The following is a 24,766-nucleotide window of genomic DNA, read 5'->3' on the forward strand; positions in this document are numbered from 1 at the left end:
TGTGTAAATATAACTCGTTCTTTTCATATGATCATTTGATTAAATATTAAATGCTATTGAAATTTAACTGATTTTTCTTTTCATGAGTCATCGTTTTATTCTAAATGTATATTGGACCACTAGGAGCCTGGGTTACTCTAGATAATTACATATATTATCACAAAAATGAGAAACTTTGCCTGGTTTTAATTTATACAAAAATTGCCACGTTTTCAAGACAAATAAATTCAATTGGTCGAATGGTCGACGCGTTTCGGCTCTTCAATGGAGAGCCGTCATCAGGACCTCGTGGTCAGAATTCACACGAATGAGTCGTGGAGGGGTGATGTTTACGTCTGGTCGTCCGAAGAGTTCGCCTTTGTATTTGCTGCGTCCGAGTGGTCTTTGGATGCGAATTGGGGAGCCATCTGTTGCAAAGTGTTGAAAGTGTTTTCACGACTGAGGTTAATAAAGCCTGTCCAAGCTGACGAAATGCGTGGCGTGTTTCTTCCATCATTAACGAGGAAATTCTGGCATGTTCTGATGAAGTATCCCTCGAGAAAATTCAATTCAGAATTGTGTGTTGCTTTTTTAAAAACAAACGCTTTATCAAAATCAAAATAATGTGAATGTTGCCAACAGTGTTGGGTAATAGCCGAATTATCCGTCCGTCCCTTCTCAACATGCTTTCGGTGTTCGAGAACTCGAATATTTAGATTTCTTCTAGTTTGCCCAATATATCCATTTTCGCAATTCTTGCATGGGATGAAGTAGGTACCAGATTCTTTGGAGGGTGAGATAGGATCTTTCAGATGGGAAAAGGGGAGTATATTTGTTGGCTGGAATATTGTATGGAAGTCAAATTTCTTGAAGATAGAAGAGATCATGAAACTTGAAGAATCGAATGGATGAACAACGGTATTAGAAAACTGTTTTGAGTCAGCTGGGAGCAGGTTCATGGTGCATGTCTGGGTCATTTTTCTGAGGATCTTGTCGATGATAAAAGGTGAAAAACCCCGATTAGAAGCGATGTCACGAAGGATATTGAGTTCATTCTGGAGGGAGGCTGAATCACTGCAAAGTTTTAGTGCTCGATGAACAAAAGAAGAAAATGCCGAAAATTTCTGATTGGGAGGATGAAAGGATTTTGCATAAGGTGGCATGGAGATAGCGAATGGCTTACGGTACACAGATGTATGAAATGATGGACCATACACTTGTCTCAATAAGGATCCAGCTCCTACCCTTCTAAAATTGGTTCAAAAGAAAATCAATCAGACTCCCATTCTACATTCTTCGACCAAGAAATGCATCTTTCCATCCGCCGCAAACTGCGGGAGACTTTATGCTCTTCCAAAAATACACGAACCTTCATTTTCAGTAAGACCTATAATTTCTTGCATTGGATCACCTACGCATCAACTTGCTAAATTCCTCGTTGAAGGTTTTTCCCTCTTTGCAACAAGCATCGTTTCACAGTAAAGAATTCCTCAGAATTCGTTTCCATCATCCGCAGCATTCAACCAGATAACGCTACAATGATTTCCTTCGATATCAAATCCATGTTTACTAACATTCCTATCAGCGGTGCAATTTCTTTCCTGAAACAACGCCTGCAAGAATTCCACTTCTCTTCGATTGAAATCGATGAAATTTGTCAACTCATCCAACTTTGTGTATCGCACAATTATTTCTCAGTGTTTGGAAAGTTTTACCGCCGAACAGAAGGTCTTGCCATGGGCAACCCACTCTCGCCTATCCTCTGTGACATATATATGGATTTTTTCGAAACAAAACTTTTGGAAACCCACCACTTCAAACTTTGGATCAGGTATGTTAATGACACATTCACTTTAGTTGATGAGACTGATGTTAATGTCATTGAGTTATTCAATTTTATGAATTCTATTGACCCACATATTGAATTCACCTATGAAATAGAAAAAAATAATATGCTGCCTTTTCTCGACGTGCTCATTAAAAAGACAGACACTGAATTTCATACATCTGTGTACCGTAAGCCATTCGCTATCTCCATGCCACCTCATGCAAAATTCTTTCATCCTCCCAATCAGAAACTTTCGGCATTTTCTTCTTTTGTTCATCGAGCACTAAAACTTTGCAGTGATTCAGCCTCCCTCCAGAATGAACTCAATATCCTTCGTGACATCGCTTCTAATCGGGGTTTTTCACCTTTAATCATCGACAAGATCCTCAGAAAAATGACCCAGACATGCACCACGAACCTGCTCCCAGCTGACTCAAAACAGTTTTCTAATACCGTTGTTCATCCATTCGATTCTTCAAGTTTCATGATCTCTTCTATCTTCAAGAAATTTGACTTCCATACAATATTCCAGCCAACAAATATACTCACCTTTTCCCATCTGAAAGATCCTATCTCACCCTCCAAAGAATCTGGTATCTACTTCATCCCATGCAAGAATTGCGAAAATGGATATATTGGGCAAACTAGAAGAAATCTAAATATTCGAGTTCTCGAACACCGAAAGCATGTTGAGAAGGGACGGACGGATAATTCGGCTATTGCCCAACACTGTTGGCAACATTCACATTATTTTGATTTTCATAAAGCGTTTGTTTTTAAAAAAGCAACACACAATTCTGAATTGAATTTTCTCGAGGGATACTTCATCAGAACATGCCAGAATTTCCTCGTTAATGATGGAAGAAACACGCCACCCATTTCGTCAGCTTGGACAGGCTTTATTAACCTCAGTCGTGAAAAAACTTTCAACACTTTGCAACAGATGGCTCCCCAATTCGCATCCAAAGACCACTCGGACGCAGCAAATACAAAGGCGAACTCTTCGGACGACCAGACGTAAACATCACCCCTCCACGACTCATTCGTGTGAATTCTGACCACGAGGTCCTGATGACGGCTCTCCATTGAAGAGCCGAAACGCGTCGACCATTCGACCAATTGAATTTATTTGTCTTGAAAACGTGGCAATTTTTGTATAAATTACATATATATATATATTCTTCCAGTGGTTCGATATAACAAGCGGGCACAAATAATTTTTCCAAATTTCTTTTTCGTCCTTTCATTTCGGATTTGACGCCCTCCTAGAGCACAGCCAGTGCCATCGAGCTGCCCCCGGTGGAACTAATAGGAAAGTCTAGAAGTCGGGAGACTGGCCAGTGATTGGGGACACTAAAGTGCATGGGTTTTCTCGTGTGAGCACATTTTTGTTTCTCCTCGTGTGACAGGTAGGAACGAGGCCCAAGTGCGCAGGATCCCTACTTAAAATGGTCAGCTAATCATAGGTTTTTAATTCATTCATTTGTTTTCTTAAATTTTTTTTTTCGAAATACTGTGATGTATTGGCGATTTGATTCTGCGTTTTTAATAAAAGTTTAGTTGATCTATGAAATGATTTCGTTTATATATTTACACTTTATTTACAACGGATAATATTTACACAATACAAACGGGAATGCCGGTAGAGGAAAATGTGGCCCGTGCATGATGAGACACAGACACGCGCGTCGGTGAGTAGGGCAACATGGAGGAATGAATAACAGGAGGTGACGCGACCAGCGCGTCCGTTGAGAAAGCATGGTGAATCTGGGTTGCCAGATGAAGCCAGTGATCGCTCTATTAAAGGGACCAAGTAAGCCCAAACAAACCGTGGCTTCCCATGCTTTCCTATGAGAAACATCCCCGTTTTTAAAAATCATTTAAAAATTTACTATTCACTTTAGGAACTCGATTTTTTTCCCTCAAATTCTGTGGATATATTTATACAATTGAACGAGAGATTTTACAATTTTAGTTGTTGTTTGTTTTCGAATATTAACTTCAACAACATGGAACCTTTTGCTAAAAATAACCGAAATTTACCCATATCTTGTGCGACAAAATTTTTTCTCGGCATTTTAATTTTAAAAAAATTATGCCAAAGTATGTAACACCTCAGTGCTGAGAGAAAGACAATGTTTAAAGACACTTGAACAAGCGGTGTTTGAAAAAATCTGACTTTTTTTTGCGAAAAACATTATATATGCAAAACATTAGCATATGTAATGGCTTTCAGCTGTTTATATTAAAATATTGTAGAAATACTTCCAGTCCAGGTAGAACAACAAAAACTCGAGCACAGACAATTTTTAGATTTCAAATTGAATTCGAAAATTGTGTTTTTTGTCAAGGTTTCGTACACATACCACTTTAAAAGCAAAGTAATAGGTACAAAATGAAGAGGGGGAAAAAACAGCCCAAGTGATTATTTTTCTAAATACTATGGGCTATAGGCCAGAGAGAGGACTTATCGCGGCTCGTAAAAAAAGGTTTTTATTTTTAATATTTTTTTCTCAATACTACATCTACATAGCGGAAGGTTCGGATGGACGGCATATATTTCGAGTAATACGTATTCAAGAATATGAGAGTGGAACGGAAGAAGGGTGGCGAAATTTGTACAGGCTACAGGCAGCAAAACCTAAATACACAGTGGCGGAGGACGCTCGAGCACTTCCAGTACTTTGAGGCACGGGGGCGGCAAAATGCTCTTTGCCCCGTGTGGCAAAAATCCTAGCTACGTCCCCGTCAGAAGGTGCTCGAGCACCTCAGAACTGATTCAGAAATCAAAATTCTGAGCTTAAATTCTGAGTAAAGCTTAAGACGAGCGCCCACGGGCCTCAAACACTTTCGAAATGTCCCGGATCTATCATAATGATGAACGAAACAAAAAGGCAAAATAAACAGTTAAAAGAAAAAATTATGAAAATTGCATTTTATTGGAGCTTCATATTATTTTTATTAATCATATCCCCATAGACATTAATGCGATACATCGAATTTTTAAAATAAATTGAAGGCACTGAACTAAAAACATATGACGAGTTGAGAGTTAAAAATGATCTTCCCCTTTCAAAAATAAATTAAAAATATAAAAACCCCTTGTACAAGGATAAAATTTTATCTTTCCCCATTATTGAATCATGTAGATTACCTGAAGACGCATTAAACAGTCATGGTGCTTAAATTTATTTAGATATTAATATTTTAAGAGAATTCGATCCGGCAAAACACATGTTAAGTATAGGGAAAAGAGCGGTTTGTTTGGGCTTACTTGTCAGTCCATAGGGTTGCCACAACGGCTTCAATTTTCCTGCCTGATGTCACCTCCTGTAATTCTTTCCTCCATGGTAGGGCAACCTCAACCATCAACAAACCGAGCCAGACGCCTTTGACTCCCGATTTCTGTTGTAAATAGACTAATAATTATACAAGCTGGGAAGATACGCCAGCGCCATCGTGTGAGCAGCACTAAAGTACCCCCCTCGCAGTCTGAAAGACGAGGACAGAAGAGAAAGAATTAAAGTTTAAAAGTCACGTGCTTCGATGAACGTAGACGGTTTTTCCAAATATTTTTGCAGGTCGTTGGCTTTTTTAAGATGCTTTTCGGAACGACGGAGGAAGTTTTTGCCACGGATACATCTGTGTTTTTGTTGGTTGACTGAGGCACAATGCCGGTGAGCAGAACGGCAGGTTTTAACCTGTCAACCGATACCGTGGAAGGCTTTCCTTTCATGAGAAGGCTTCTTCACACCACGTTTCAGCACTTCGTACGGTCCGTTGTAAGTGGGGACGAGTGCTCGTTTCACTGTGTCTGACCGCAGGAAGACGTGGGTGGTGTTCTTCAGTTCCGAATGTGTGTACAGTCTCTTTTCACCATGCGCCGTTGCAGGAGTTGGCTGTAGCTGCTGCATCTGGTCCCTTAGAATGGAGACAAATTCTGTGAGTCACGGTATGTTGTTACTACTGTTGGTGATCAGATCGCCAGGCAATCTGAGCTCTGTGCCGTATACGAGTTGTGCTGGTGTGGCTTTGAGGTCTTCTTTGTAGCGGGATCGTAGCCCTAACACGACTGTTGGAAGTGTGTTCACCCAGTTCATGTTTGACCTAGCTATCAGAGCTGCTTTCAGTTGTCGATGAACTCTTTCTATCATCCCGTTAGCTTGAGGATGGTAAGGTGTCGTCCTGATGTGCTGAATGCCAAGTAGTTTGGTGAGTTCGTGAAAGATGAAGCTTTCGAACTGTCGACCTTGGTCTGTTGTTATTTTCTCTGGGGGTTCCGAAACGACTGGTCCAACCCGAATAGAATGTTGAAGCAACCGTGGCTGCTGTCATGTCCTTCATCGGTAAAACTTCGACCCAACGGCTGAATCAATCGATGCAGGTGAGGCAATATGTGTAATCTTGGGATGACGGAAGTGGACCAATGATATCGATGTGAACGTGCTTGAAACGGGCGTCTGGCATTTCTATTTTTCCTGGAGCGGAAACAGTATGTTTGTGCACCTTTGACTTTTGGCAAGGCACACAACATCGAGTCCAGGTGGTGCAGTCTTTGCGAATTGAAGGCCATACAAAGCGATCGCAGACAAGACGTGTTGTGGCTTTGATGCCTGGGTGACATAGATTGTGAAGAACATCGAAAACGTGTCTTCGAAGAGTATTCGGTATATATGGACGTACTCGATTGCAGGATGTGTCACACCAGAGCGGTTTGTCTATACCAACTAAATTGCAGATGTTGAGTTTTAATGAATGCTTGAGAGAGTCAAGTTCGCTGTCGGTCGCTTGAGCTTCTGCGATCTTGGAATAGTCTATTGATGGAGGGCATGCAATGGCTTGTATTCTAGAAAGAGCATTAGAGACTTGGTTCTGTACGCCTGATACGTGTCGTATGTCGGCGGTATGCTGTCCGATGAAGTCAAGATGTCGTGTTTGTCTGGGAGATGTCTTGTGAGGCTTTTGACGAAACGCAAACGTCAAGGGTTTATGGTCTGTGTAGAGGATGAAATGTTTTCCTTCGATCATGTGTTGAAATTGCTTCACTGCCGCATACGCTGCTAATAACTCTCTGTCGTAAGCGCTATAATTCATCTCAGCTTTGATAAGCTTCCTGGAGTAGAAAGCGAGAGGTTGCCAGTGCGAGTTGACAAGCTGTTGTAGGCAAGCTCCGATTGCTGTGTTGGATGCGTCTACCATGATAGAGAGTTCGGCTGATGGATGTGGAAAAGCAAGAAGGGTTGCAGAAATGAGTTTTTTCTTGCAATCTACGAAAGCTTGATTTGATGTTTCCGTCCACTCGATCTTCGCGTTGCTTTTGGATTTTTTTTTGAAGATATAAACATAGTGGAGCTTGTGTTTCTGCTAACCCAGGAAGGGATCTCCGATAAAAATTCAACATTCCTAGAAAACGTCGAAGTTCTTGGATGTTTGCCGGTCTTGGGAAATCTTCTATCGCTTTCACTTTATCATGAAGAGGAGAAATTCCTTTTGATGATATCCTGTGTCCAAAGAAATGTGACTTCATCTTGGAAGAATTTGCACTTCAGAGAGTTGATCTTTAGACCATGTTCGGCCAGTCGTTTGAAAACTATGTCCAGGTGCTGTTTATGCTGTTCAGAGTTCGCTGATGCGATGAGGATGTCATCTATGTATCCCTCTGAAAAACTGAGACCAGCTAACACTTGGTCGATGTACCTCTGGAATGTCTGGGCGGCATTGCAAAGTCCATAGGGCATGAAAGAAAATTCATAAAGCCTGAAAGGCGAGATGACGGCAGTCTTGGGCACGTCAGCTTCTGCCACTGGAATTTGTTGATACGCCGAGTAGATTGCAGTCCCATGAAGCATGTGGGTTAGGTCATGGATATGGAGAATGGGATATCTGTCTGGTGTGGTGATCTTATTTAGCTGACGGTAATCACCGCAGATACGCCACGCACCATTAGGTTTCTTGACCATATGAATTGGACTGGCCCATGCACTGTTTGATGACCGACATAATCCTTGTTTTTGCATGTCCAGAAATGGTTTTTTGGCGCAAAATAACTTTTCTGGAGAGAGACGGCGAGCTTTAGCAAAAATTGGCCTACCTGTTGTCTCGGTAATATGCTCACAGCACGGTTTGGAGTTCAGCAAAGATTTGCTGAGCAGGCTTTGATAAGTTGCGTCACCGTCGAAAAGTTTGATTGAGTGCACTTCTGACTTCTTTAGTTGACAGTTTGCAGTGAGTTTCGTCCTCATGTCGAGGAGACATCGTCATCGTAAGTCCGGAAGCAAATTGAAGTTGTACAAGAAATCGGCTCCAAGAATCGGTTTCGGTACCGCGGCCAAGAGGAAAGTCCACCGGAAGACTCTGCTGAGTTGAAAATCTAAAGTGACTGTTCACTCACCATAGACGTTTATTGGAGACGAATTTGCAGCGGAAAGTTGGAGAAGTGGTTGACGTTTGTCAGTGCTGCATGCTGGGAGTATTGAAACGTCAGATCCAGTGTCTACAAGGAATGAAATGTTGGTGCTTCGTTTGCAATGTCGTTGGCAGGGAGCATGTCGCGACTACTCTCCGCCTTCGTCGTTTTTTGTAAACCTGCATGGTGAAGTGCACCTTCTGGCTTGATTGCCAAATGTCTCATGGTACCAACAAATTTGCCTATCCGGCCACGTAGGTGGTGATGTTGATCTCTTTGAACGGGAGAAACGCGAGCGCGAAACACTACGGGAACGCACAGGCAAAACTGTTTTCAGTTCGCGGCGTAGTTGGGCAATCTCTTCTTGGAGTTGTGCGATCGTGTCCAACTGTTGACTTTTGTTCACGGCGTCTACATGAGGTGGGCTTGCTTCTTGGATCTTGTCGGCCAGCTCTGCCGTTTTGTCAAGGGTTAGTGGGCTCACGACAGCGAGTATAGATTAGTAGATTTCGGCAGTTGTTGCAGGAAGAGTTCTGTCAATAGTTCGTCCGAAACGCTGAGAGATTCCGCTCTTCGTTTTAATTCACGGAGAATGTCAGACGGTTTCCGATCTCCTAATGCCTCACAAGTGAGAAGTTTCCTAAGCTGTGTAGACGAGGATTCACTACAACGTGTGACTAGTTCGTGCTTTAGTTTTTCGTATGGCTCCGAAGTTGGCGGGTTCATAAGAATGTTTCGTACTAGAGATGCGTTATCTGGAGGAAGATTTGCAACGATGTAGTTGTATTTTGTTTTTGACTCTGTTATCGGTTTCGGAGCGGCTAACTCAAAAGTGTTTTCACACATCACGAACCATAACGATACATCACGCACGTTGAATGGCGGTATAACTACGGCACTCACTTCTGCCATGATGGTTTCTTTTGCTTCACGTCCGATGTCGCCAATCTTTAGTTGATCTATGAAATGATTTCGTTTATATATTTACACTTTATTTACAACGGATAATAGTTACACAATACAAACGGGAATGCTGGTAGAGAAAAATGTGACCCCTGCATGGTGAGACACAGACACGCGTGTCGTTGAGTAGGACAATATCAACCATCAACAAACCGAGCCAGACGTCTTTGACTCCCGATTTCTGTTGTGATGCGACCAGCAGAAAATAGACTTAATAATTATACAAGCTGGGAAGATACGCCAGCGCCATCGTGTGGGCAGCACTACAAAAGTAATAACAGAGTCGGGAAAAAAGAGGCATGAAAGGCCTCTGGCTCAAACTCTTTCCCACATCAGAAGACATCTTCAATTCCTCTAATACTCCACACAACACAGGAAAACACTTTTTCTCTCGTTAGTAGAAAAATTGGGTGACCGAGGGCGAACCCTCCATCATTTTTATTTTTTACTGCACAACAACAGAGAAAGAAATTGCTTCCCCTCCCAAAAAAAATCTCCTGCAGGGGTAAATGAAAAAAGCTCAAGAGAGAGAAAGAAAGAGTGTGTGTATTTTTATCTGAACAAAATCGCTATGTACTGTACGTATATAGTTGCACTGCCCATCGATTATTTATTTTCCAAAAAATAACCGTAATATTATATACATTCAAACCTTTTTCTTCTTTTTGAAAAAAAAAATCTCATCTTGGTCATTTTTCATGTACATTTTATAGTTACTTTTCTATAAATACGTGTCTTGAAGATATTTTTCTATTAATGTATATTTAACGTGTTTCGGCGCCTCTTCTCATTTGGCGCCCGGTGCAATTGCACCAGTCGCATTGCCCTAAGACCACCCCTGAGCATAAGGCCCCCGCATCCGCCGCAAATTTATGATATAAAATTTTTATTAAATGTTTATTTTTAATTTCAGAAATACTCGCTAAATACTCAGTAATGCTTGTCAAATGCTTGCCAATTTTAAAAATGTTACTCGGTTAATTGAGAGTTGAATATCATGTGATTCAATAGACCAATCTCTTGGTAATTGGATTTTTTGAAACGAAAATGAACATACGCGTCGCTCCTCTCTCACCACCAGTCTCTAAAATCACTCTTTTGAAAACGTAGACAACGCGATGCTTGTTCCATGAAAAAAGGGGTTTAATATAGATAGCATAACAGTTACAATACTGTGTATATGTAAAAGTCACTATGTCCATTTTCGTCAATAATGAGATAACGCTATTAATTTCCTGCATTTTTGTTATACTATGTACAAGGTATAGAACATATTTCAATAAATAAGAGATATTCACGTTAAAAACACTTTAAACGGCTCTCTTGTAAATTTTCCCTTTTGGCACATGGTGCCAATTATCTTCAATATACAGAAATAGCTCAAACTGAAAATTTAAATGTTAACTGTTCATTTGTCGTGTTTGTTACTCATCTGAAAAGCAAGTAAGACAGGACAATGTAAAGATTGCAGAGAAAACACGATTTAATTGTTGTCCCTGTATTAAGACCAGGATGTGAGTCAACGTCCCCTTCGGGGTCCGTGCCCGGTTGGGCCCATGTGTTAAGACAGCACTGTGTTTGCCACTTCATTATAATTTCAAAATTATATCAATTTAAATAAAGAAATTGTGTATTTACCTGTGAGCTGAAATCCTGTAGCAATTTCATTCCATGCTTTTTCAGTGACTTCTTTTTTCTCATATCTTTTCAACTGATAATTATATAACTCTGGATGCTTTTCGTTTTCCGAAACAAGTTTTAACTGACTGACGGTTTGAGGGTATTGAGAAAATCTACTTGGAAAAGGTTCAGGTAATTGTCACAAAACTGCTTCGAAAAAAATCCAACAATTTTTCTTCCCCCCGTACAAACAGCGGGATATCGGATTTAGTGTTGTGTAGTTTAAAATTTTTGTTCCGCCCACTGTTGAATGCTTCTTTGTAGGAGAGGAAAAGAAAAGGTGTGTTCTCTCGTAAAAGAATTCAAACTAAGTACAATACTTGGCTTTTTGTGGGCTCGTCTTCTTTCCCATTCCTCTGCGAACGTATTTTTTACTTTTCAAGTAAAGATCTGGGCAAAATGGAAGTGATTACACGAGCGCTGATTTGAACAACTACCAAATTATTTTACTCAAAAATTTCAATAAACTTACCGTATTCCCACGCATTGGCCGGCATACCGTAAAACACGAGGGGCACCAGCTTTTTGTATGTTGTGTTCTCGGCCACTTTCGGCATGCCGGAAAAAGTGAGGTTATACAGCATGAGGATCACAGCATGCATTCAGCTGAATCAGTGGATTTTCCGAATAAAGTTGATATATATATTTTTCTAAATCACACTTCCTCATTTTCAAAAAAATCAGTTTTCTTTAAATATTAATTTGTCTCGTTTGTTGTGAAGTCCCACAACTTTCCCGCCAACTACCTGCGTACCGTCGCCAAGAGGCTGTTTTGGCTTAAAGAAAAACCTGTTCCGGAGAACGGGCAGGAAGAAAAAGAGAAAATACAAGTTTTTCCTGCTTCTGGTTCGAACGGCTATCGAGCGAGGTTGTCTTTACCCCGGCTCTGGTAATTGAGACGATTTACAATGAGTGATAAGAGAACCATGCGTTACAATCCAAAAATGTAAAAAACGGGTTTAAAGCTACCGTAAAGGCAGGAAATAAAGTATGGAAATGGGTGAACACCAAATTCTAATGAACTGAATTACGTTGAGTTGTACGGCGAGCCCATAGGCGTCACGATGGAAAGAGATGACCAGGCGGTCCATCCACTGGTTCCGAGCAGATGATGTCCCAACAGTGCGACTCCGATCTACCTGAACCTCGTCATCCATGGGTCCTTCCTCAAGAAGTATGACGTACTTGGAGTCTTCCGTACCCGGGACTTTGCTTAGTATCACCACTCCGGATCTTCTCTTCTCTGGCTTCACCGATGTCAAGATTCAGAGCTTAAGACGTTTTAATGTTTCAAATATTCCAGGTATTCATAATGGGTACATATTCAGAAATATCAGCTATTTCAGGTCACATAATTAAAAACTATTTGTTATGCATAGGGAATCGAAATTAAGAGCTCTTAGAAATTTAAATTCACCCATTTCCATACTTTATTTTCTGCCTTTACGGTAGTTTTAAACCCGTTTTTTACATTTTTGGATTGTAACGCATGGTTCTCTTATCACTCATTGTACATCATCTCAATTACCAGAGCCGGGGTGAAGACAACTTCGCTCGATAGCCGTTCGAACCAGAAGCAGGAAAAACTTGTATTTTCTTTTTTTCTTCCTGCCCGTTCTCCGGAACAGGTTTTTCTTTACGCCAAAACAGCCTCTTGACGACGGTGCGCAGGTCGTTGGCGGGAAAGTTGTGTGACTTCACAACATTCCCCCCGTCCTCCCCAAAAATTTTTGTGCAACAAAAATCGTGCGAGGGAAACAACAGGAAGAAGGCCACAGTGAAATGTAGGAGGAACAACACTGATTGTGCTGATGCATGCGCAACTGACAGGAAAACAAAATTATATCAAATTATGAACAAAAGGGCATATGGTACATGTGTATGCCTGCTACGACAGGGACAAGAGAGATCCATCCACCCAGAGAGCATGTTTTGACAGTAAATTAGAAAAAAAAATTACATAATTACATATATTTCATTAACAAAACAATGTAGAGCAGCATGTGCTTGAATTCTGGGTTAACATAAGTACATAAATATAATTTGTGTGTTCAAGACAGTTCCAGCATTTGAGTACTCGATGTCACTCAGTGTACATCAATCTACGTTTTGTAACACTTTTCAATACTCAAATGATTTGGTATGACTTAAAAGTTATATACAAAATTTTCTATAGGAATTAACACACTCTCTGATTTCGGTCAAGCGCGAAAGGTAAAGTTCCTCCAATGAGGAACCAACGGGGTAAGGATCTGGGAGAAAACAGGAGGAGGACAACACGGGCAACACAAAAAAAAGTTTCAGGTTATTGATACTGCTCCTACCAGTTACTCCACCCCATGTTGGATACCAAGAAGACAACATAACCCTCGTGAAGACTGCAAGGTGCACCTTGACACTCACAAGAACCAATGACAGAGTGTCTCAAATTATTTTTTTTTTTTTTGTGTATTCCCAGAAACAAAAAAAAATTTCCTAATATCTTTCTCAGGAATAAATTGAATCTATGCATTATCTTGTGTTCATAAAACTTTGAAAAGAAAGTATTTTATTTACACAGTTCCTGAATTTTATAACTCTATGCCATCTGATATGAATTCAGCTGTCAGTCTTCATTCATACACAGGGCCGCAACTAGGGGGAGCAGACGGGTCTCGTATCTCGGGCGCTGAATCCGAGGAGGTGCAAATTTCATTCTGAAACCTCTCCTTTACCATTACAAGGGGGCGTAAAAATGCGCGCTTGCCCCGGGTGACCAAGCATCTAGTTGCGGCCCTGTTCATACACATGTATAGAATTTTACCTTCTTTCAATTACAGTACTGACATTGAACAATATTTCTGATTCTCTCTGAAATGTTTCATTTCCTTCTTCCTCCCGTGCAGTTATTCATTCTAATATTAAATATTCAACTGTTTGTTTTCACTAACATCCAGTAAGAGCCATCATTGTTGGCTCCGTGGATATGTATAATCTATTTTCCTGATAAGATATTAATAAAAAATAAAGATATTCAAGAATTTCCCAGAATCCGTGAATCGAATTTATCGGCATTCCGGAAAATACGGATATTTTCAGCATGCTGGTCTGCCTCACTGTTTCTCGGCACGCCAGCTAATGTGGGGGAAGTACGGTAATTATTTTATTAAGAAATTAGTTTTTCTCACTAATTGAATTCAATTTCTGTGGCCCGTTTTACATCCAGGAGCTGAACTGTTTTTGATCGTTAAATTTCTTCTTAAAAACATTATTGTGCAAATAAATGTTATGTTAGGTTGTTTGACCTCAAGACCTGTAAGACCTTTCTATTATGTGGACAATGGTGCTATTGGAAGAGCCGTAGCCAGAAATTTCTTGTGGGTTGGGGGAAGGGAACTGACAGTGCAGTACTTAGAAAAGATTCCACAATATGTAAGTAAAATTCTGGCATTTAGGGGGATGACTGGCAGTGGGGGTGGAGCCAGAGGGTGCAGTGAGTGCTCGAGTACCTACAGTATTCTGTACCACTGATCTAAGCACCCCCAAAATTCATTCAGAGATCAATAGTTTCCACGTGAAGCTCAAGTCAAGCACCCACGGTTTCGTACGTATCCGACGTATCTAATGGCTGGGCCACCAGATCACTATCTTAGATGGAAAAAAAAGAAGTCAGTCAACCATTTGAATGTTTCGTTTGTACAATGAGCACCCATTTTATAAGTGTGTGTGAATTTTCGAAAGTATGTAAATATGTAAGCTGTTACTTCCATCGAAATACTGAACCCCCCTTCCCGAATATCACTTTGCACGCGGGAGGGGGTGGGTTGGCGCGTTCATCACTGCCCAGCTTATAACCTTCACAAGAGGGAAGCTCGCTGGACTCTAGAGACATGACAGTCTTGACAGACACTATGACAGTCTTTGTTTATAAAATTTTCGCTTTCACTATAATTTTTTTCAAAAAGAAAATAGTTTGTATACTTAGAAATAGTTTAGTCTGCTGGGTGAGGTTAGGGGCCCAGGCAAAGGTGGGGGCCAAGAAAGGAAGAAGTGAGAAGAAAACATGGTCCAGAGAGGGTTACAGGGGGTAGGGTAAAGGAGTTAAGAAACACGGGTATCAATTATGCTCTGCGTAAATAAACATGATACTGTATTTTGGTTTTCTGATGTAGGGCTTTCCAATCACATCGAATAATTGAGGTTCTGCCGTATCGTACTTGAAAAATAAAATTAAAAAACTTCGCCTATACTGTAAAAAATTAAAATCACTGGAAAGCCAGGATGTCACAATTCGGGGGGGGGGGGGATCCTGTTTATCTCTATCTTGCATTCAGTGTTTCGCAGTCAATGAGTTTTAATACGATGTAATTTTTTTTTTCATGCCAAAATAAAAGTGAATGCCAGTACATATCCTACAATCAAGCGATAAGAATTTCTATTATAAGACAAAGACGTGCTTTTAGGTGGGGCATTTCTTGCTGAAGAGCAGCATTTTTTATACTTTCTGCAAATTCCTCTTCCTTTACAAAAGGATTAAGACTTCTTTGAACTGACTATTCGAGAGCTGCTTGTCAAACTTCTATCTGCTAAGTTAATTGAAAACTGTCCCCTCCCGCCGAAGAGGCAGAAGCCATTTTGTCGTTTTCAACGTCCAGCGCTGTTGCGAGTACAATGGTCATTTTGTGGAGAAAGGAGAGGGGCGTATGCTAAGCCAGCTTAGTGATTCTTTATGGGGGGGGGGGGAAAGCAAGGCAGTATATTTACGGCCAGGACCATTTGGAAGTCGAAAAGTTCACACGTAAAAATACGGCCTGGACGGCATCATTTCACACGTACATATACGTGCAGGACCGTCAGTCGGTTAAATACAACGCTGGGTCACTCATGGTCCGAATTCGAATGAAGGAAATGTGATGGAATGCTAGAGGCGATTTCTGCAACAAAAGTTGGCTGCGACTGCCAGTCGCCGAGTGACTGAGTCGCGTCCGATATTTCGTCGCCATCACACGGGGTAAACTAAAGTTCGACAACTGATAAGAGAAACCGTTTTCAGAAAACGCGCACGTATATTGCTATAGAAGCCCTCACACGAAGAAATTAGCGTATTGGCGACGAAATATCGAACGCGACTCAGTCACTTGGCGATTGGGCGATTGGCATGCAAGTCGCCCCCAACTTTTGTTGAAGAAACCGTCTCTAGCATTCCTTCATATTTTCAAATACAAATACAACGCCACAACAGGCAAATTGCCCAACGAGGTGGTTGACTTAAGAACAGCATGGATCCCCGAGCCATTTTTTGGAGGCCCTACCTACTACTGCTACACCACACATGCACCCCCCCCCCCCCGCGGAACCCCCCAACGAATCGGTACATGCGGGAATGTGCGTGTACGTGTAGTGCAACCTGACGTAAAGTTTGTTTCTGTGTAATGCTTGTTATGTGTAGTGCTGCCATCTGCCCCCAGTTTTTCTAACTATGAGTGAAGTGTTATGGTTGAATGATTTACCGTTGTAGGACTGTTGCTCTCTGTGGCGAGACTTTTTAACGGGGAGATCGGCTCGCATTTGCGCCTTGAAGTTGGGAACCACAGAAAACCTAATTCAGCCGACCACCACTGTGGGGTTCGAACCCGGATCCTCGCATCACGAGTCCGGCACTATAACCACTCGACCACCACAGCGGTTTCGTCATTCTTAAATTAAAAAGTAATCCAGAGTACATATAAATAATTATAGGATACTCAAAGAAAGAGGTCACCGAAAAAGAGCATTTAATGAAATTTCGATCGAATTTCAGCTCACAGGTAAATACAACATTTCTTTATTTAAATGGAAATTATTTGGGAAAAAAAATAAAATCACAGGGGCGTCGTAATCGTTTCGAAACTGTGGGTGCTCGTCTTTAGTTTTACATCGGAAATTTTAATTTCTGAATCAAGTCTGAGAGTGCTGAGATCCATGCCAGAAATTACCGTGGGTGATTGAGCACTCCGATTCCGGCGTCACTGAATGAAATGGTAAACCAGGACTCTCATTTCAATTTTTTCAGGGGGGGGGGGGGGCAAAGAACATATACTCACTATATGTATATATATACCATTTCTAGTGTCCCTTCAAATGACGGTTGCCCCGGGGGGGAATTCTAAAAGAAGATGGGGCGTCACGAAAATTAGATCTAGTAAATTTCAGGAGTAACCAAGTGAATTTGCCAGGTAGGGCCTCAGAGAAAAATTTATTGAGGAAAAAACACATTTTATTGTGAATTTTTTTTTGTTGAAATCACTGAAAGCAAATAAAATTATACACTAAAACATTATATAATTTTACCATTTTATTGTCATTTCAAAATGATATCAGTTTGCATAGATATTTTGTATTTACCATGTGAGCTGAAATTCTATAGCAATTTCACTTTTATAATAGAAACTATTTCACTTATTTCTTCGTAACGATTGTCATTTATTTTTGATAAATTTAGATTTTCCCTATCCCGGTCAACAAGACAGTACCGGAAGATAACGAGAACGATTGTGCTGTTTTCACTCAGTTTCCCGGGCTTTGAATATTTTTAGTAGCGCCGTGTGAGGGAGAACGGGCAACTCGACTCGTTCAAGTCAACTCAACTCAACTTTCAAGTTGAGGCAAGTCGAGCTCGATTTTAGTTTCCCCGTGTGAGGAGGGCCTTACTGTATTATCATTTAACTTGCCTAAAAGTGATAATATTGTGGAAATATCAAGTCCTCCCTTGAATAATAAAAAAAAAAACTAGTTGGGTGCTGATATTTTTAAGGTCATATAGCGAATCGTACATAGTGTTGTTTGTATTATCGTAGGTAGGACAAGAAGAATCTAGACAAGGCGTAAACTTGATCGGTGTCATCCCAGGTCTTCAGAGAGGTCGCTATGAAGACGGCATAGTCCTTGTGGGTGCTCATTATGATACAGTCCCACATTCGAACGGTATGTTGAAGACAGTATATGATTAATTTCTAAATGCACCTTAACGAAGGTACATACATATTATAATAATATTATCTTCAACTGACCATACGCAGGAGTTGATGACAACGGAAGTGGGCTCGCTGTAATGCTGGAAATAGCGAAGATGTTGACTCAACCAAGGTGCAAATTCAACAATACTCTCATGTTTGTCGCCTTTGACCTGCAAGAGAATGTGAGTAGAAAAATTTGGAGTGCATATATTCTCTGTTCATTCTAACTTGGGTCCTGATGTAAATAAAAGCACTCGTGCTATGCCCAAAATGATTGGTTGAAGAACATTTCACCTTTTCTTATAGTACAACACCGCCAAAAATATAGTCCTAGCTATTATTTCTATTAGTTATTATTTCCAACCTCTGAAATGCTACTTTGGAGATGAGCGATTCCATTCCATTTACACTCATGTCCATAAATTGAGGATAATGCCAGCTCCGGCAAATAAAGGTTCAGAAACAACACAAACGTTACCCATTTATTAAACAAAAGATAAAGAACAAAAACGATGGTGTATGTATGATACCATTCATAAAAACTACGATTTTTGCTCCCTGGAGCAATTGTAAAAAATATCTCCCTTACAAAAACTTACTATTACATGGTTGGTATGATGGTTAATACATTGTATGTCTCCCATGCGATGAAATACAGTCCGTACAACGCCTAGGCATGCTGAGTATCAAATTATCGATCTGATCTTGGGGAAGATCACTCCACTCAGCAAGCAATGCTCTCCCAAGTTCCGGTACACATGTAGGAGGGGGTTGACAGGCTGCAACTCGTCGGCCAAGCGTGCCCCACACATGCTCTATCGGATTCAAGTCAGGTGAGAGTGATGACCATTCCATACGGGTTATATCCTGAGATTCAAGGCATTCGTTTACGATGTTTGCTCGGTGAGGACGGGCGTTGTCATCCATAAACACAAATGCTGCGCCCATGGCACCCTTAAACAAACGTACATGTTGTTCCAGAATGATGTCCCGATAAATTTGGGCTTTCATGGTTCCGGTTTGAACATGCAGATCTGTTCTGGAACCCAGTATAATTCCACCCCAAACGAGCAATGCTGCACCACCGTAACGGTGTCGTTCAATGATGGTGGTAACGGGTACCTGGCGTTCTCCACATGAAAGTCCGACGTGAATCAGACTGCAAGCTAAACCTGGACTCGTCGGAAAGCATCACACAAGCACACTGTGACGATGTCCATTGCATGTTCTCTACTCCAGGCTAATCGCTGCCGACAATTAGTTGCCGTGAGCGGAACACGGCGGCCTGCCCGACAGGCCTGCGAGCATATAGACCAATATCTCCCAAACGTCTGTACACGGTTGGCCTTGAAACTGTGGTACCCATGGCTGCAGATAGCTGACGAGACAGGTCGGATGCTGTGCTCCGTCTGCTTCTTTTGGCAGTTACTGCCAAATACAAGTCTTCATTCGGCGTTGTAACTCGGGGGCGACCTGTACTGTAACGTATACTGACATTTCCGTTATCTTGGAATCGTTGCCGAAGCCTAGAGATGACACTTTGGGCAATTCCAAGTTCCTCGGATACTTCCATCTGAGTACACCCACATTCCAGGCGGCCGATAATTCTACCACGTAAAAAATCATCCAGATGCGTCCTCTGTGTCATAACTGTTCGCTTATGGCACTGAGCGCCTCTTGTGAACAATTTCACTTCTTTGCCACCATTCCTTATATACCCCCCCTCTTACACTCTCGTCATTGTGACGTACTATCGGCATCATCTGGTGGCTTCCTGAAATTTGCATATCATTCTTGCAGATGTGTGTGATAATTCTACAGGTGAAATTTTTACTTTAGATTTCGATTTCCTTGTGATTCTGAATTATCCTTAATTTATGGATATGAGCGTAATTATCATCTGAGGTGGTGGAGATTAAATTAATCTATTATATCATGGGTGGCCAACTTCTTTCTATTCGAGGGCCAATATAATGTTCAGTTGCTACATCCACCATTGATGTATATGCCACGGTTCAATGTAAAAGCTCGGAGACAAGGTGAAATGGTAAAAGTCCGAAAAATGATGCAAACGTTTTTATTTAGGACTCATTAACAAGTCAAAGCCCGTTTTTATTCAGTCAATAAACCATCATTAACTTATTAGGTCTTAACGCTTATTAATTACTTAATAAATATAGTAATTAAACAATTTAAAATTAAATTAATTAGGAATTAATATAATTAAATATTTAATTATTTTATTTATTCTCAACAGTAAAAACCCGTTTTGAAGAATGAAAAAACGATAATGAACGTATTAGAGTTTTCCTAAATGCTGCCACGTATCCAGGTTTAGGTTCACTTGTACTCAAGCCCATTAGTTTGTGTCCCGACATCTCCAGATTGGTGCGAGGTGATGATGCAATGCTTGGAGAGGCAGATCAGTGGGCGAAGCGCACTCAGCACCACCGTGCGTCAGCGCGAGCAGCGAGCCATCATAACGAAATAAGTTTTTTTTTTAAATGCTTATTACTATAAATTCATTAATAAGTATCATTGAAATTAGTAACTATGACTATTGAACAATTATTAACTAATCAAGATGTGTGGGGAACTATTAAGTTAATGATGTTAAATTAATTCATTTAAAACGGACTTTAACTGGTAGGAGTAAATTAATTATGAGCATCAATTACTTTAATAGCGTCAAAACCTCATCATGGTGGTTATTTCGTTTGTTAATTAATTATTTGTTTATAATTATTAAATTATTATTGATAAACTAATAAGCATCAGGTTCATGATGATTATTTGATTCATTTAAATCGGACTTAGTAAAAATCCGAAATGAAATCGTTTACAAGCATTTTGTGGACTTTCACCGACTCACCTTGATAAAACCAGGGTCTCTGGGATTTTACCGTGACATATGAACCGCAATAAGTAATATGATGAAACATGGACAATTTTTAGTCGCTAAACATTCACTCTGGGCGTTGTGTGTGTGTTCCTCAATTTCTTCATAAACTGACATATTCATTATTCATTAAGTTGCGTTCCCCTTAGATGTAATGTATCAAAATAATTAGCTTCTTCCGCAAATTATTTCATCCAATACAATCATCCACACAGTGATGTCGGAGCCGGGGTTGCTGTGGGTGCTCAAGAATCCACAGTAATTTGTGACATGGATCCGAGCACTCCCAGAATTGATGCAGAAATTAAAATTTCCGATATAAAACTAAAGACGAGCACCCACAGTTTAGAAACACTTCCGACGGCCCTGCATCCACATAAGCTTCATGTTTTTCAAACCGAAGCCATTACAGAGGTTGCAAATGACAAATTTCCTATAGCAAATGGTAAAAAAAATTTCTTCATCCATAACTACTACCAGCCACAGCACAACACTAACGAAAACTGACGAAATGATAAACTGAGGAAAACTTTTGCAAAAACAATTTTATATGAATCTTTTATAGTGTAATGTGGTCCATTTCCTTTATAAAATAAATTTTATAAAAAAAATATTTGAATATAAAATTTATAAAAGACTTTCGTCAAATTTTATAAAAATTTTTTTATCAAACTTTTATAGTGTAATACCGGCATAAGAGGCCCACACATCCTCCAACGCTGCCTGCGCCAAGATCTTTGACGGGCTCCCAGGCCAAGTGATTTTTCTGAGGCCCTATTAGGCGAATTATCGAAAGTTTCAACCAGATCTAAGGCGCTCTTCTTCTCTTGGGCCCTGAGCCGTGCCTGGGTGGGCCCATTCTTTTTTTGACGGCACTCCCGCCCTTACCTGAAGGGTCCGGTGCGTCTCAATAGTTTCGGACACGAAAAATATTTGCCCGATTTTATGTATTTGGGGGGGGGGGCGGAAGGAATCGGCATCCATTATTTCAAAATATACAAGAATGCTCTGAAATATCCATACAAAAAAAATGTTAAATACAGAATTCCATAAATTAACACAAAAACTGGTGAAAATTCAGCACTGAAAGTAATTTTAAACTAATGAGAGAAAATAAAATCCTGAAACGGGTAAAAATTTTGGACTTGATGAATCAAAATTAATAGAAAGAAATAATTTCTGCACCAATAAAAATTCAGAATTTACGGGGGGGGGGAAATTTCAGAATTGTTGCAAGAAATAATCCCAGAATTGATGAAACTTCAGAATTAATGCAAGAAGTAATTTCAGAATTCATGAAAGCCTCCAATAGTTTACCGTGAGTCTGGGGGCCTCACAAAGCAAGATGCCCAGTGCGATCGACAAACTTGTACCGCGACGAATTGGCACTGCGACGAATTTGTACCGCGACAAATAATGCCCACAGGATGAGCACCGACAAAGGCAATGTAATGAACAATAAGAAAGATGACTATGGGTCAGTCGCATAGATACAATATAACCATTAATCTTATGTTTATAATCAGTCGCATATCTTTGGCTGGCTTGTTTGAATATTTTCACATAGTTTTTATTAGCGTCTAAGCTTTTGGAACAAGGTTGGTGTGCTTGGTCTACATATTTCTGTTGGCATAAACATGGAATATTGCAAAACCGAACGTGGAAATGATATGTTGGTTTACGTGTGTGTTTAAAAGTTTTTCCCCCCATAATTCATGTTCCGAAATTAGGAAAACTTTTAATGCAATTCAAAATGAATTAGACTATTACTAATTTTCTTTATTTGAGTTTTTTGTTGTATCTTAAAGAGAGATACAGGTTATACGGATGACAAAAAATAATGTAGTACTTTTTAAAATTAAATTGTTTGAATTCAATTTAAACTGCAATAAATTGAAATCTTCTACGTATCTTTAAAAAAAAAGAAAAAAATTATGGTAGTTCAAAATACCATCACGTATTATTCTATAAATCATCATCGGGTTTTTACTGCGACATTCACCTATATAAGTGTAAATAAAATGATACTCAAAGCACTGAAAATAAATAAAGGTTTAGATATTGTGGAGTGTTTATATGTACGATACGAATTGTTTTTAAAATTAAAATTATCCTAATAAATGTAGGCTATAATCAGAGGCGGATTTATAGTTTTCCCACCTGTGGGCTATTCAAATCTTGCCTTCCTTCTTCCTTTCTAATTCATGTTCTTGATCACCAATTACTTAATTTTGGTCACGCCCTTTCACTTGAACTTGTCATCTTGGGATAAAGCCCGCATACCCCCTCCCCACCTAGGAAATATACCTCTGAATATAATAATCTTACATTGTCTGTTAATGTTAATTCACTTGTATTGTAAGAAGAAATTTTTACTAATCGTTGGCTGGAGCCGTAGACCAAGCACACCAACCTTGTTCCAAAAGCTTAGACGCTAATGAAAACTATGTGAAAATATTCAAACAAGCCAGCCAAAGATATACGACTGATTATAAACATAAGATTAATGGTTATATTGTATCTATGCGACTGACCCATAGTCATCTTTCTTATTGTTCATTACATTGCCTTTGTCGGTGCTCATCCTGTGGGCATTATGAAAACTTCATCGAATCGTCATTCATAAGCACTGTACATTTCCATCCTTGATCTGCGCCCAACTCCCTTCGCTGTGAGAAACAGAAATCCCAACAAAAGCGGCTTATACGGTGAAAATTAAATATTAATTTAATTGAATTATTAATTAATCAAATATTTCAGGTTCTTATGGAGATATTGTAATGGGGCAGGTAGAAATTTACCGTTAAAGATAGGCTCACTGTAATTTGGGGAATATCATACAAACCGAAATTTTTCCACGATATTGAAATTTTATCACAGCAAAAATCAATTATTTAACATTTCAAATTTTTATAACCGAATTTTCAAATATAACTAAACTTTCATATGCAGTGAAATTTTTAAATGTAATTGATATTGTAATTTTAATTTCGAGTGTCATGTACATGAAGTTACATACAATGATCTAATTAAAAGTCTGACTTCATTCTTTTCACTCGAGAGTTGTTACTTTAGAGTTGAAAAAAAATCAAAAATCGATTGACATTTGCAGTGGTGTCAGAGACACAGATGCTGTTGGTGCCCAGGGTACTTTATGGAATGGGTATGAGCACCCAGAGAAATGATTCAGAAATCAAAATTTCCTACTTCAAGATCAAGACAAGAACCCACAAGTTCCAAACACTTCCGGCATCCTTGGCCAGTCAAAGGAACCGACATGAAGGAAACATTGAGGAGGTGGGGGGGGGGGCTGAAAATCGCCATTCCTTCCGTTTATAAGGGACTCAAACCCGTACTCAGGGACTCAAATCCCGACAAAAAGTGGGAAATGCGGCTTATACGGTGGAAATTAAAATTTATTTGATCTCAATTTTTTATTTGGGTGAGCTCTTCAACATCCCTCACTGCGAGAAATGGAAATCCCGACAGAAATGCGGCTTATATGGTAAAAATTACAATTTTAAAAATTTAATGACTTCAATGAATACTTTCATTTATTTGTTAAAAATTAAAACAGATTGGCAGGGGGAACATTTCCAATAAATGAGAAAAAAAATTAGTTCCATTTTTTACGCCTAAAGCAACTACCCTATTTATAAGATCACAACAAACATATGAATTTTAAAGCAATTCAAATTTGTCGCGATGAAATGAGCTTGCGACAAATTTGTACTGCGACGAAATAAGCCTGCGACAAATTTGTACCGCGACGAAATGAGCATGTGACAAATTTGTACCGCGACGAAATGAGCCTGCGACGAATTAATCTAGACCCCCTGGGGCCACGAGATAGCTGACCAAATGGCAAAAGATGCCACCATAAACGGAACTGAATGGAACACGGTCAAGCTACCACACTCAGCGGCCAGAGCGATGCTAAGGGCGGACCTCCTGAGGAAGTGGCAATCTAGATGGGACAACCCGGAGGCCAACGGTCGCTCCACCTACGAGGTAATGAAAATTGTGAGTCTGAAAAG

The 24,766-nt window shown here is 40.0% G+C and overlaps 1 protein-coding gene across 1 annotated transcript in view; it reads left to right on the plus strand.

Annotated features, from left to right (window-relative positions):
* Positions 1–24,766, plus strand: part of LOC149069426 (uncharacterized) — a 176,805-nt gene that overhangs the window by 52,959 nt on the left and 99,080 nt on the right. Inside the window, exons 2-3 of the mRNA XM_089249736.1 lie at positions 17,672–17,798; positions 17,894–18,012. Coding sequence (XP_089105862.1) covers positions 17,672–17,798; positions 17,894–18,012 — 246 coding nt within the window. The remainder of the gene's footprint in view (positions 1–17,671; positions 17,799–17,893; positions 18,013–24,766) is intronic.

This window comes from Pholcus phalangioides, unplaced genomic scaffold (assembly GCF_987345545.1).
Source record: "Pholcus phalangioides strain wild (caught in Gottingen) unplaced genomic scaffold, Ppha-v1.0 ptg000022l_1, whole genome shotgun sequence".
Taxonomy (NCBI): Eukaryota; Metazoa; Arthropoda; class Arachnida; order Araneae; family Pholcidae; genus Pholcus; species Pholcus phalangioides.